This window comes from Chiloscyllium punctatum, chromosome 14, assembly GCF_047496795.1.
Source record: "Chiloscyllium punctatum isolate Juve2018m chromosome 14, sChiPun1.3, whole genome shotgun sequence".
Lineage (NCBI taxonomy): Eukaryota > Metazoa > Chordata > Chondrichthyes > Orectolobiformes > Hemiscylliidae > Chiloscyllium > Chiloscyllium punctatum.
Window position 1 is genome coordinate 12,739,582 of NC_092752.1, and position 14,126 is coordinate 12,753,707.

Below are 14,126 nucleotides of genomic sequence, written 5' to 3' on the forward strand. Positions count from 1 at the left end.
TAAGGGTTTGTGTATTGCTGTTTTTCCAGCTAATCTTTATTCAGGGTTATTCAGGGCATTGCAACCATGTGAATGCTTGATCTTATATAAGCCCTCAGGGAGAGGCAGAGTGATTGTACATTCTGTTCTGTACAAATATAAGTCTATTTCGGGAGTGGATCAAAGGTGGGGCAGAATATTCCAAGTGGAGGATTGGGTAAGTTGGTGAAGGGCATTGGCTGAGAATCTTGCTCCATTTATGGGAGCAACTCCCCACAAGATGAGACCTGGCCCAATCTCAGCTACCATATTTCAAAAGACAAGCTTCTACAATGACCTGAGAAATGTTTTTCTTTATTTCAATGCCTCAGCATGGACACACATGTGCTAATTGTCACTGAGTGAGTTCAGTGAGTTCAGGCTGAGTCAGATTAGAAGGATTTACATACAGAATCCAGGCTGAGACTTGAGTACAGCACTGGGATTCAATACTGGGGGAGTGCAACATGGCCAGTGTGCTTTCTTTAAAGCAAGATGTTAAACCAGTCTGCTCTTTCAGGTGCTTGTAAAAGATCCCATAACAAAATGTTAGCAAGAGGAAAGAGGAATTCTCCTGAGTTTTTTTGACAATTGATAATAATTTCATGGTAACTGAGATTAGACTAGTTATGCTGGAGCGTCAGAGACTGAGGACTGACCTTATAAGATGTTTATTGAATCATGAGGGGCACAGACAGGGTGAATTGCCAAGCTGTTTTACCCCTGCATAGGGGAGTTCAAAACTGGAGGGAATAGGTTGAAGGTGACTGGGGATCTAAGGGGTAATGTTTTCATGCAGAGGTCGTGCGTGTAAGGAATGAGCTGCCAGAGGAAGTGGTGGAGGCTGGTACAATTACAGCATTTAAAAGGCACCTGGATGGGGACATGAATAGGAAGGGTTTAGAGGGATATGGGCCAAATTCTGGCACATGGGACTAGATTAATTGAAGATATCTTGTCACCATGGCCGAGTTGGACCGAAGGGTTTGTTACCGTGCTGTACATCTCTATGACTCTATGAATTCCTGCTTTTACTAATTGAATTTAAATTCCACCAACTGCCATGAGGGGCTTGGACCTATGTCAGTTTCAGGAGCACAATCACCTTCGAGGAGGTGGTAACAATGGCAATTTCTCCCATGGTTAATGTCCTCCCAAGCATTCACCTTGATTGGTGATTTACTTGTCTGATAACGATACCCCAGTCTACCATCACAGCTCGGAAAGGTTTGACACTGACCTCTTTGGTGCTAAAAGCACCAATGTTGCTGATGTCACAGGGAACAACTATTGCTGTTCCACTCCAATTTCTATCCTTGCCTTTCCTAACACTTACGGCAATGTAAAGTTACTGATTCCAGTCCTTTCTGGAGAAAAAGCAAGGACCTTTCGGTGTTTAAAGGAGTAGCACTAGTGGACTTGCTGGAAAGATCAGGTCATGTGGTAAATTAAGATTTCACACTGCTACAAAATAAATCTCAGGAGCAAAGAATTTAATGTTCCATTTTCTGCTTTTTAGAGAACTAAGAGTTCTCACTCATTGAGAGACCTGTAAACTATACCTATATTGAAAACAGAAACTGATACCTTTATTTCATGGGATCTTAACCTGGCTAGACCCTCTTCTAATGTGTTGTAAAATGGGAGACAACACTCACTCAGCAAGTAAACAGATAGCTGATAAAAAGGCTCTGTTAAATGGATAAATAAGCAGTTTAAAGGTATTAGCATGGCGCTTGACAGATGGCAGTGATTTGGAAACATCCACAAGGTACAGATGGCTTTGTGATCTATGATTACTAAACTTTTAGAAAATCCTTTTAATGTGTGATTTAAGTTGTCATTGTCACCATTATTGCTTTGATGGTTAATTTGATCAAACTCATAATCCCTAACAGTTGAGCTTCGACATCAGAAGAAAAATTCCCTTTAATCCATGAACATCTCAAGATTTCTAGTTATTTGTTTACCTCATAGTTAATAAATACTAGGACCTCCCAATAGAGCCTCAGTGATTTTCTTAATGCAATTTACTATCACAGCCTATATTTCCAGAAACTGTTAAGAAGATATGACAAGAAAAAGCTTTCTGAAAGTTGTTTATTAACTTCTTGTGGGCTGGTTCCATTTTTACTGCTTTTGTATATTCTTTTTCAGCGTGTTGTTCTAACCATAAGTAAATCTGACGAAGCAATTTAGCCAGATTTGGTCACATAATTATAGCTCTATGCAGGCTTTTGGTTTTCTATCTTCTGAAATGTTGGAAGAATGTAAAAGTATTTAATACATTTTCAATTTATGATTCATTAGAATTTGGGTTTAGATGTTTAGACCTATGAGAAATTAACCTCCAGTAATTACAAACACAAGTTCCAATTTGGGCTCAGCTGGAGTGCGATTGATCATTCAGTGAGGAAGCATGACCTCCTTTCAAATTATTGCCATGAAATCTTAAATCCATTCAATTTTCAGCCACAATTTTGTAACTTCTTTACAATGCAGCTGGGAGCTTCATGTGTCAGTTTCTGTTTTCATCACAGTACAGTTTACAGGTTTCTCAATGAGTGAGAACTCAGTTCTCTAAATAAGAGCATTTTCCTCTGTGTCATGTCATATGAAGTTCCCAACACTCATGAAAAGCTTGGTTGGAAGCATGCCTCCAATGAGTCTTCCATGTGAGAGTCTTTAAAATTCTCAAGCTAGATACTTTGAGGCCATTTCTGGGATGTTAGATTAGATTAGATTAGATTACTTACAGTGTGGAAACAGGCCCTTCGGCCCAACAAGTCCACACTGACCCGCCGAAGCACAACCCACCCATACCCCTACATTTACCCCTTTACCTAACACTACGGGCAATTTAGCATGGCCAATTCACCTGACCTGCACATCTTTGGACTGTGGGAGGAAACCCACGCAGACACGGAGAGAATGTGCAAACTCCACACAGTCACTGAACATAATTGTTTTGCTGGCCATACTTTGAACTCTACCAACTTTAATTCGGTCCATTCCATTTTGTCAATCTTCTTTTGTCACCACTGACTACAGTTTTGTGCTCCCCAATTTAGTATCCACATTGGGGGTAGGGGGGGTTGTCTAGCTCAGTTGGCTGAACAACTGGTTAGCAATGCTAACAACAGGTTCAATTCCCAAACTGATTGAGGTTTCCATTCAGGTTACACCTTCTTAACCTTATCCTTTGCCTGAGGTGTGGTGATCCACTACCAGTCATCTCTCTCTCTCTCTCTAACACAAGAGCAATCCTACGGTCCAAGATGACTTTAGATGCATTAAGATATAATAGTTCCTTTTCATAGCAACTAAAGAAATGTGTTATGTAAAAAGCAAAAAGCATAGTTGATGAACAATCATGATTTACTTTATTTAAAAAATTATGAATTGTCATATGTAAAATAAATCATTCTGAATACATGTAAAACTGCACTATACAAAAAATCGTTATTCATTCTAAAATTTGGAAAAATACAATAATTGAATATAATCAATTCCTGTTGAATGATATTAACAGCTCTTGAATGCAACACTGACAACGAATGTAAGAATTCTACAGCAAGACAGTTTGATTACGTTTTTTCAATGTTCAAATACCTTTGATGATTGAATTCAGTAAAATATTAAGATTTCTTCAATCCTCTGAAATCTGTGATGACTGCTTAAGAAAGTAAGTGCAAAACTTTAAGGATATTCTCTGATTATAATGGCTACTTTTTAAGCAATTAAGAAATTGGGCAATGAGATAACAGTTTTCATTTAACTTTGTTCAGCAAACTATGATTAATTGTTGCCACAAAGTGAATAAAAAACTAAAAGCTTTATTATAACATGCACTTGGTACTTCACCCACTAATTCTCCTGCTCTGAAATCTTTGCTTATGCGAACAAGTGTAATCTGATAATTTATTCATCTGCAATTCTACATCCCTGACAACTGTAACATCACTGAAATCAAGCTGGTGTTTATCATTTCCTAACTCTTCCTCACTTGTAATGGGCCAATTTTCCTTTAGAGTGGGACAACAGGGTGTTGTACCTGCATACTTTACTCAAAATAATAGTCAGTGGGATGCAGCAGAGATGAATCAAAGTCCTCTGGAAGAGTCAGATCTAGTTTGTACACATACAGGTCCCAAACCAGCTTGGAAACCCATGCCTGCACCCATTCAACCTATGGATGTCTGTATTACATTGACATAGTGCCATCTCTGAGTAACATACCGCAGACTGACTAATCACAAAGTTAATCATTATATCATCGACAGCACTGCTGTAGCTATTAGGAAATTAACTGCTGAAATGATTACAATGAAAATAATCTCATCAAGGGATACAGGTGAAGATAGATAAACAGTAAGAACAAAATTCAAGTGATTAATAAACAATTTGAACTCTTTTTTTAATGAGATGATTTTCTAGTAAACACTCCCATTATTCTCTACAACATGCTTTCAAATATTGTTTTGCTATTCATTCTTCTGTACTCACTGTTGTTATGTGTTAGAGTGAGAAGGGAAAACTAAAATAGCCTTCTTTATGTTACATCTATCGGAGAAAGCATTTTTCATCAATAATACATACTTCATTGCGCCCTTTATGTGCTTTAAACCCTCAGGGTGTCCTCCTATTAACAATATATTTTGATATTTGTAGGGAACTCTTAAACAAAACAAAAGCAAGTTACATGCAGTCGCAGCAAACCTGAACTGAGCATGCACTGCTAAAAAAGGAACTGGCTTGATTTTATTTCTTTAAGAAGGCCCCAAGTTTTGGCTTACAATACTGTACATAAAATCCTGTACAAATTTACATTGCCAAGGTTCAGCCGTCACTTACAGGTTTCATTTTTGCTTCTCTGTCTTGATAACACAGCCTGCGCCCTTTTCTATTTTTAGATTATAAATCGTGACTGACACCCGTCTTTTTTTTTCTTTGCTAAACCTGGCTCTTAAAATTTCACCCACTGCCCCGAACTGTAAGCATTGTGACAATTCCTCCTGTTGCATTAAAAAAAAGCTCCATATTCCCTGGCTACCGCAGGGGTGAAGTTACATTAAACATTAGCAGGTGTGTGCATATGATTGTATCTGTGAAGTCTAACTAGGTTATCTGATCCCAAGTCAACACCATTAGGGGAGGTTTCTATTCCCAGTACCTGCCAGTAATGTACACTTCAGACATACGGACCCTGATCCTGCATTCATTAATTTTATTACAGGAATTGTGCAAATTCCTGATATGTACTTATATCGTATGTTGGCATTCTTAAATGGAAAGTCTATTTTAAGATAACTTGGAGGCAACATTACTAATGCTGCATGGGGCTCCATGTATTCCTGATGAAGGGCCTTTGCCCGAAATGTCAATTTTACTGCTCCTTGGATGCTGCCTGAACTGCTGTGCTCTTCCAGCATATTCTAATCTAGATTCTGGTTTCCAGCATCTCCAGTCATTGTTTTTACCTGGCAGCTCACTTTCACAACAGAACTGAAAATGGAAAAGAAAATTTGGAATGGTGCATAATGGATTTCCGCTTTCCTAGCATCCCAGTTCTGCTACAGAAGAAAGCAATATTTTCTTTTTAGAGTTGTCATTCGTTTTATTGTGCGTTATTCTGCTTGTAACCGTTTTGTCTGTCTGAAACGATCAGGTCAAAATCTCGAAGGTTTCATGATGAAGATGCCAACATGAGTGCAAATTATGTTGCTGCTCTGTTGAATTGAAAATATTGAGATCAAATAGAACCTGCAGGAACAGAGGATGACTGAGGCCTTTTGAAAGATCAACCCCACTAACCTCCCTTGTCACTTCTCTTTCAACCCTTTCTGCCTCCAGGTAACACAACTGTTTCAAAGGGCTTGATCTGATTTTTAACATGTGCCCCATGTTAGTTGAATCGTTCACGTTGAACAAGAGGTAAGAATTGGAAAACAGATCAGTATAAACAGAATCACATGGCACAGAAGCTTTGTAAAAGCTATTCAAATAGATCAACTCATGCTGCTCGTTCCTCAGAGTTCTGCAAGACTTTCGATTTCAATTACGTATCCAGTTACCTTTTGAAGTTATTATTGAATCTTCTTTCAACATCCTTTCAGAAAATGCGTTCCAGATCATAACAACTAACTGTGTAAAATAATTTCACCTCATCTCCTTCCTCGTTCTTTTATCAATTACCTCCATCTGCATCTTCTGGTTGTCAATAGTGGAAATAATTTCTCCCTCTGTAGTCCACTTCTTAAATTTGAGACTATCTTTTAACCACTCCCTTAACGTTTTCTGCGCTAAGGAGAAAGATCATCTCTGGAATTCCACTGAAGCAGTTGAGGCTACCTCGTTGCATGTTTTTAAAGCAAAGATAGATAGATTTTGAACAGTAAAGGGATTAAGGCAAGTAAGTGGAGCTGAGTTCATGAAAAGATCAGCCATGATCTTATTAAACTGCAGAGCCGCCTCGACGGGCCAAGTGGCCTACTCCTGCTCCTAGTTCTTATCTTCTTATATTCGTATTACAGTGGGACTAGTGTCTCTACAGAATTGAAGTTGCTTATCACTGGGAGCATCTTTTTCAATGTCCTCTGCGCCCTTTCCAAGGTTTTAACATCTTTCCAAAATGATGTTGCCCAGAATGGGACACAATTCTTCAACTGGAAGTTAAGCCAGTGTTTTCTTAAAATTTTGCCATAAGTTTGTTTCTTTTGTACCCTGTGACTCTATTTATAAAGCCAAGGATCCCTTTTTATTTCAATATCCTTGTCAAATTATTTGGCCATATCCTAGAATCTGTGCCTGTGACCCTTTAGATCTCTGTAACATTTCTCCTCAGTCTTCATTCCAGAATACATTACTTCACTGCATTAAACTTGATTAAACATTTGTCCATCCTACCAATCTGTCTGTCTGCTCTGAGTCTGTCACCATCTCCTTCCCAGTATTTTAACCCATTTTACATAAATCTGTACAATATAAAGTAATGACAGATTTACTACAGCACAAAATAACATATGCCACCTTCAAATTGACCACAATGCCTTTCTTTACTTTGTTTTGCAAAATATATTCATTAGTTTAAGCATCATGGAAGAGAAATAAAGACTTTTATGGGAGGCTGAAAAAAGAATTTGATTAACAGGCCCTTTAGCCCATTTCAGTCAACATGACAAGACCTAATAACTTCAACCATGTAGTTAGTGATTAATTCAAAATGGCCTTCTCACATTTTGGTTGGCGTTATGTTAATGATACGTTAATATTTATTCCTAGTTGAGCTAAGTTAGCATATACTGTCCTCTAATTGTTTTTTTATTTTGTGGCATCATTGCTACCTTTTGTGAGACTTGTGAATTAATTCCGTGAACAACTGTGGGAATCCCAGGCTATTAAACAGAAATAGTGAGTACACTGAGGTACACAGCAGTCATGATCTGATTAAATGGTAAAGGAGGTGAAGGGGTTGAATGGTCGATTCCTCTTCCTATATTCCTCATGTCTGTGTTTGTCAATTATGTCACTGACAATGGAACTGTAAATTAACTTATATTTTCATGGTCTGGTATACACTGTCACTGTTGTAAGACATACACTGAATTATAAGCAGAGCGTTTCACTGTGTAATATTAACAATTACAGATCATACAGTTGAAATGAACACCATTTTGGGGCAACACCATTGACGAGTGGCTGATCTTCTCCAGTATGCTAGGAAAACAAAATGTGAGATGCAGATCAAAGGGACTGCAGTGGTTACAGAAGAAGGCTGAACCATTGCAGAGCTTGTGGTAGTCAATATACAGATGGCATTGCACTGATCACAAGAAGAAATCGTTCAAAATGCCAGTGTAGAACCAGTGAGGCAAGAGTGTGGAAAGACATTTGCAGAGACTTACTTTGTGTTATAATTATTTGAATCAAAAACTTGAATACCTTCAATGCCTCAATACCTTCACCACTGACTGAAACAGTTCAAAACTACCATCAGCTCAAGGAGCAGCTAGGGAGGGGCTAAAAACGGCCACCTTTTCTGCAACGCCTACATCCTGAGAATTATGCTTTTTCATATACTTTATAAATGGAATAGTAAATGAAAGACTAAACTCAACACTCCCCACTAAGGTTTCTGACTGTCTTCAATTAATTTGGATGTGCTAGGCTATCATAGAATGATCAGAATGGATGTGCTGTGGTCTTCAGACCTGGTGCTCTATGTTCTTTTGCAATAAGCATGGATGAACTCTGGTGAGAGAAATGGCACTTTAACAAATCCTGTATTATTTACACAATGTGCTCCGACAAAAGCACCTTGCTTCACAGTCTCAGGGCCACAGTGGAATCCCGACATACTCAGATTTTCTGGCAGATGTGCAACCTTGATTTGGCCTCTTTCCAGACTTTACAGGCTAGTCCTTTTGCACAGTCACAGCGTTGGAAAAGCTCCAAACCATGCGAACCCTTCCTCTTCTGCTTTGTACATACTTCCCCTTGGCGGAGGACTGGCTTACAGATCTTGGTCCAAAAGTGGCGAGCACAGCAGAACCCTTCTGCGCAGTCTGAGGAGCGCAAACACGAGTCCCCTTCGTGACCTGCGTAATAAGAATAACAACCAATGTGCACTTATTTGGCATCTTTAATATTGGAAAAGCAAAGCTTGGCCACATACATGAATAGAGTCAAGAGTGTGGTGCTGGAAAAGCTCAGCAGGTCAGGCAGCATCCAAAGAGCAGGATAATTGACATTTCGGGCAAAAGCCCTTCATCAGGAATTTCCTGCTCCTCAGATGCTGTCTGACCTGCTGTGCTTTTCCAGCACCACCCTCTTGACTCTAATCTCCAGTATCTGTAGCCTTCACTTTTGCCACAAACATGAATAGACAATTAGCACCAAAGAACCAAAAGGTGATATCTGCAGGGTTGGACCCAGTACTTTTTTTTTTATTTGTGTGACATGGACATGGCTGGATGGCCAGTGGTCAAAGAGCTTGAATGCGAAGGAGACTGTAAGGGGTTTAAGAAGTGAACTCCATAGCTTAGCAGCAGGTGTGGGACAACAATGTTGCCAATCCTGGGAGGAGAGGTGGGAATGCATCGGAGGTTAGGTTTGGGCAAATGGCTGACTGATCTCAGATATCTACCTCATCTGAAGTGTGGTCACCCCAGGGGAGTGAGATGGAAAGGGGGTATCGATAATAAAATGTTTCTCTGGCAGATAATGGGTGTTTATTGTTGTTGATAGTGCTTTGCATGGTCTTTTGGAAGGCCATGCATCCCACATCAATTGCATTACCCTAATCAGCTCTTCCTGTAACTTCATCAAAAATGTCAATTGAGTTAGTTGAATATGGTTTGTCTTTAACAAATCTTCTCTGGCTTTCTTTCATTGGCCAACTGACTGTTAACTTAATCCCAGGGTAAGTTATCCTTACACCCACTTTTGAACAATAATATAACATTTGCAATTCTCCAGGTATCTGGAAGTACCTAGTGAGGTGTTGGAGGACTGGAGGGTGGCTAATGCGTTGTCTTCTGCCTGGGAGTTATAGACATGTGAGCCTGACATTGGCGGTAGGTAAGCTGTCAGAGGTGATTATGAATGATAGGATTTACATGCATTTGGAGAGGCAAGGACTAATTAGGGATAGTCAGCATGGTTTTGTTTGAGGGAAACTGTGTCTCATAAATTTGATTGAGTCTTTTGAGGAAGTAACTAAAAGGATTGATGAGGGTAAAGCAGTAGATGTTGTTTACACAGACTTTAGTAAACCGTTTGATTAAGTAGACCAATTAGTAAAGTTCGATCACATGGGATTCAGAGGGAGCTTGCCAATTGGATACAAAATTGACTTAACAGTAGGAGTCAGGAATCCTGATGAAGGGCTTATGCCTGAAATGTCGACTCTCCTGCTCCTCAGATGCTGCCTGACCTGCTGTGCTTTTCCAGCACCACACTTTTTGATTCTGACTCTCCAGCATCTGCAGGCCTCACTTTCTCCTAGCTGATGGTAGGAAACAGAGGGTGGTGGCGTTTTTCAGACTGGAGGCCTGTGACCAGTAGTACTTTTGTTAGTCATTTGTATAAACAGTTTGGATGAGAATATCGGAAGCTGGTTAGTGAGTTTGCAGATGACACCAACATTGGTGGTGTACTTGAAAGTGAAGAAGGTTATCTAAGATTATAAAGAGACTTTGATCAATTAGGTCAATGGACTGAGGAGTGGCAGATAGAGTTTAATTTGGATAAATGCAAGGTAGTGCATTTTGGTAAAACAAACAAGGGTAGACCTTATGCAATTAATGGTAGGGCCCTGGGTAGTGTTGCAGAACAGACAGACATATGGGTTCAGGTACTTAATTCTTTTTTAAATTTACATCACAGGTAAACAGGGTGCTTAAGAAGGCATTTAGCTTGCTTGCCCTCATTGCTCAGGCCTTTGAGTATAGGAGTTGGCACGCCATGTTGAGATTGTACTAGATATTGGTGAGACTTCTTGAGTACTGTGTGCAGTTCTGATTGCCCTGCTATAGAAAGGATATTATTAAATTGGAGAGGATTTGGAAAAGATTTACCATGACGTTTCAGGGAATGGAGGGTTTGAGTTATAAAAATAGGCTGGATAGGGTGGGACTTTTCTCACTAGATTGTTGGTGTCTGAGGGGTGACCTTAGAAAGGTTTATAAAATCAGGAGGAGCATGGTTAAGGTGAACATAGAGGGTCTTTCCCCACAGCATGGGGCAATTCAAAATTAGGACAAAATCTTAACTGTCTCGAAATAGGATTATTAAAGTACTGAAACGCACGACCACATCAATGAAGAATCAAAAACAGCAGTTAATAATAGGGGGATGAACAAAGCTGGGGCAAAGAAGTGGGTTAAAAGTCTCTCTCTGCAATGCAGCGGTAGGAACGTGTGAGAAGGGAACTGGAGAGAGTTGGAAAGTCAAAGACACAGCCAATAACAGCAAAGTGTTAGATTAGGCAGGGCACCTCCAAGAGAGAAATGTCATAGGAACGTGGAGCTCATAGGTGATTGTAAACTAGGAGGGAGTTCCACAGATAGGAGGGATTTGAACATAAAAATGAACTTTAAATTGAAGGCATTGAGGATGTAGATCAGGTAAGACAGGAAAAAATGAGTCTCTATCACTTGATCTGGGATGGAAGCAGAGGTAGGGAAGCACAGAAAAGGAGAGGTACATTGAAGTGGTGAAGTCTGGAGTTGACAAAGGCAAGGGTGAGTGTTTCAGTCATAGGACCAAGTGCTGGTACAAAGCTGAAATGAGTTGGTCCTTATGAATGAAAGAATATGTGTCAGAAACTCAGCTGAGGGTCAAATAGGAGGGTGAGGTTGGAGGAAGCTTGGTTGAGCTGGTTAACTCTTCCCCCAACAACACTTTTCAACACAAACTTTGGAAAACTGCTGCTGACCATTGCACTGGTGTGCAGTACTCCACCAATGCGAATCAGCGAATCGATCAGTCTGCGTTGATCATTTTCATCTAAACTCTTCAGGAAATGATCAACAGTAGCTGAGCAAGTCTTTCATTTGCTGGATTTAAATTTAAAGCTTGAGTATGTAAATAAAGAAATTGGAAACCAGGAGTCTAAATCTAACAATGCTGGCAAAAGCTTGACATCTGAATTCTTCTAATACGTGAACACATTTGACCAGATTGGGAGGAACAAGTGGCTTCTTCTGAGGTTCCCTTGGAGTTTTGACAAGCTTGTCACCAAGCCAAACATCCTTGCTATTTCACTTATTGTTATTCATGGAAGCCACTAATGGCCCAGTGCGTGACTGCTGCAACTTAACAGAGCAATAGGAGAACAGAACTATATTAGCAATGTACAGGGGAACCTGCCAAGTGTAGATTATGGGGTTGAAGAAAAAGTCTTTGGGTTGACTGAAAACCATTGCAAAAACCCACAATTATCTTTGGCTAGATTCAGCCTCAGGCACCTTCATTACCCTTCAGAAGTTGCTGTCGTGAATTTCAAGGGCTGTACTAAATGTACAGATGAAAAATGTTATTCTCATCCTTTCCTCTATTTCCCCCCAGCTTACCTCAGAGTGCCTGAGTCAGAATATACTGTAAGTGACACTGTATCATACAGAATGATTTGATCCAAAGATATACTGGTTAGGTGGATTAGCCATGGGAAGTGCAGGGCTACAGGGATAGGGTAGAGGGGGAGGGTCTGAGTGGCAAGTTCTTCAGAGGGTTGATATGGACTCAATGGGCTGAAGGGCCTGCTTCCACACCGTAGGGATTCTATGATTACTACATGGGCAGCACAAAGCAGCTGGTATTGGGTTCTAGATCTGACTGAAGTCGTTCTCACTCCACATTATTGCTGGAGATGGTAAGGTGTGATATTTTCCCACATGTTGCTGATTCTGCTGAAAGATGATGGTGCCACTAACCTTTCTCCCGTGATGGTTTCGCCTGTGTGTTTCCCACAATCTGCCAATATGTGCCCTTGGATCCATGGTGGGTTCCCTTCTTGGTGTGCTCTTGTATGTCCCCGGGGAGGGTTCTGCGACTGGTGCCTTCAAGAAGTGGTACACAGATACCTGAGGGAAAGGATAACAATAGCTGCAACTACATCAGGCATTACACACTCATGGTTAAAGATTAGCTGCAATTAATTGATCAAGGTGGAGGAGGGCAGATTTAGCTTTAACTTGTCCGATTTGCACAGAAGTGTCTCTCAGTCTCTTACACCTTCAGCACAAGAATACTTAATTCCCTATATCTGCTGCATGGTAGATTGTTAATGCTTCCTCTGTGGATATTTGCACATGTATCTATCTGTACTTGTAGACATGCATGTGGGTGTTTAAATACACTTGTATGTGAGTATGTGTGTGTATCTGTGTTTATGTGTCTCTGAATTTGTGTGTTCATTTGTGTGTGTGTGTGTTTGCATTTATGTATTTAATTATTTGTGTCTGATTGTGTGTGTGAATTTGTGTCTCTGTTTGTGTCTGTGTTTGTATGTGGCTGATTGATTGATTGTGTCAGAGGGGGATAATACTTAGTCACATCAAGAACATGCATGTGACGCCTTTTATCATCGGGGTGGGGGAACATGGTTTGTGCTCCAACTGCCATTCAGTTCTGGCTGACCAGGAAACCTTTCCTCTTTTAGCGCCTACCAATGGAGCATTAGAAAGGGTAACAGTTTGATAACCAACATGTCTGGTTGTGTTATGTCAAAACAGAGTTAGTGTTTCAGGTTTTCAACTACAACTGGAAAGAGTTACAGACTTGGGAATTTGTAATCCAGTGCAGAGAGTGGGATGGGAGACATGGAAACAACAGAAGGGAAGATCTGTGATCGGATGGGAGGCAGGAAAAGGCAAAGAGTTGGTGGGAATGGGAAAAGTTATAAAACAAAAGGTGGGTCAAATGGGAATGACATTGACTGCTGCTTGAAAAGCTGGGATCAGAGGTTGTGGTGTGCTGTTATTTTCTAAACAACCTGCTCATGTCAGTTATTGCTAATCATTGGAATGCTGGGGCTTGGACCCAGGCTCAAGGTTAGAGTGGTGCTGGAAAAGCACAGCAGATCAGGCAGCATCTGAGGAGTAGGAAACTCAATGTTTCGGGCAAGAGCCCTTCATCAGAACCCAGGCTGCCTAGATGAGAGGTGGAGACACTATCAGCGCACCCTAAAACCCTCACTAAAGTTGTTGAATGCAATGTGAAATCTGGGAGGTTGCAAACTACTAATTTTGTGCTAATTGGTCTGTTCCTTGAACCTGCATTGAGGAACAGTGTAGCAAGCAACAATTGGAGAGATCAGAATGGGAGGGGTTGCAGGATTAAGATTTAAACACATCTGGGTACATGTCCTTATGTGTACGTATATCTGTATAGCTGTGATTAAGGACGTGTGCGTGTGTACCTGCACAGTTCAGGAGTGGTTGTAATAAGGAAGCAAGGGACAAAAAAATTGCTGGGGATGAAGAGGAGAGGCTGACAGCTCACCAAGAAAGGTCAGCAATATCAGGCCTGCCTTGCAGCTATAATGCATCGTGGTTGGGCTAAACTGATGGATTTTGGGACTTCTGCTCTGCAGTGGGAGGAAGTCT

The 14,126-nt window shown here is 40.4% G+C and overlaps 1 protein-coding gene across 1 annotated transcript in view; it reads right to left on the reverse strand.

Annotated features, from left to right (window-relative positions):
- Window positions 1-3,378: 3,378 nt before the first annotated feature.
- The window catches only part of dkk2 (dickkopf WNT signaling pathway inhibitor 2), a 46,639-nt gene continuing 35,891 nt past the window's right edge, over window positions 3,379-14,126 (reverse strand). The window contains exons 3-4 of the mRNA XM_072583904.1: window positions 12,453-12,602; window positions 3,379-8,615 (exon numbers count right to left, since the gene is read on the reverse strand). Coding sequence (XP_072440005.1) covers window positions 8,377-8,615; window positions 12,453-12,602 — 389 coding nt within the window. The 3' untranslated portion in view covers window positions 3,379-8,376. The remainder of the gene's footprint in view (window positions 8,616-12,452; window positions 12,603-14,126) is intronic.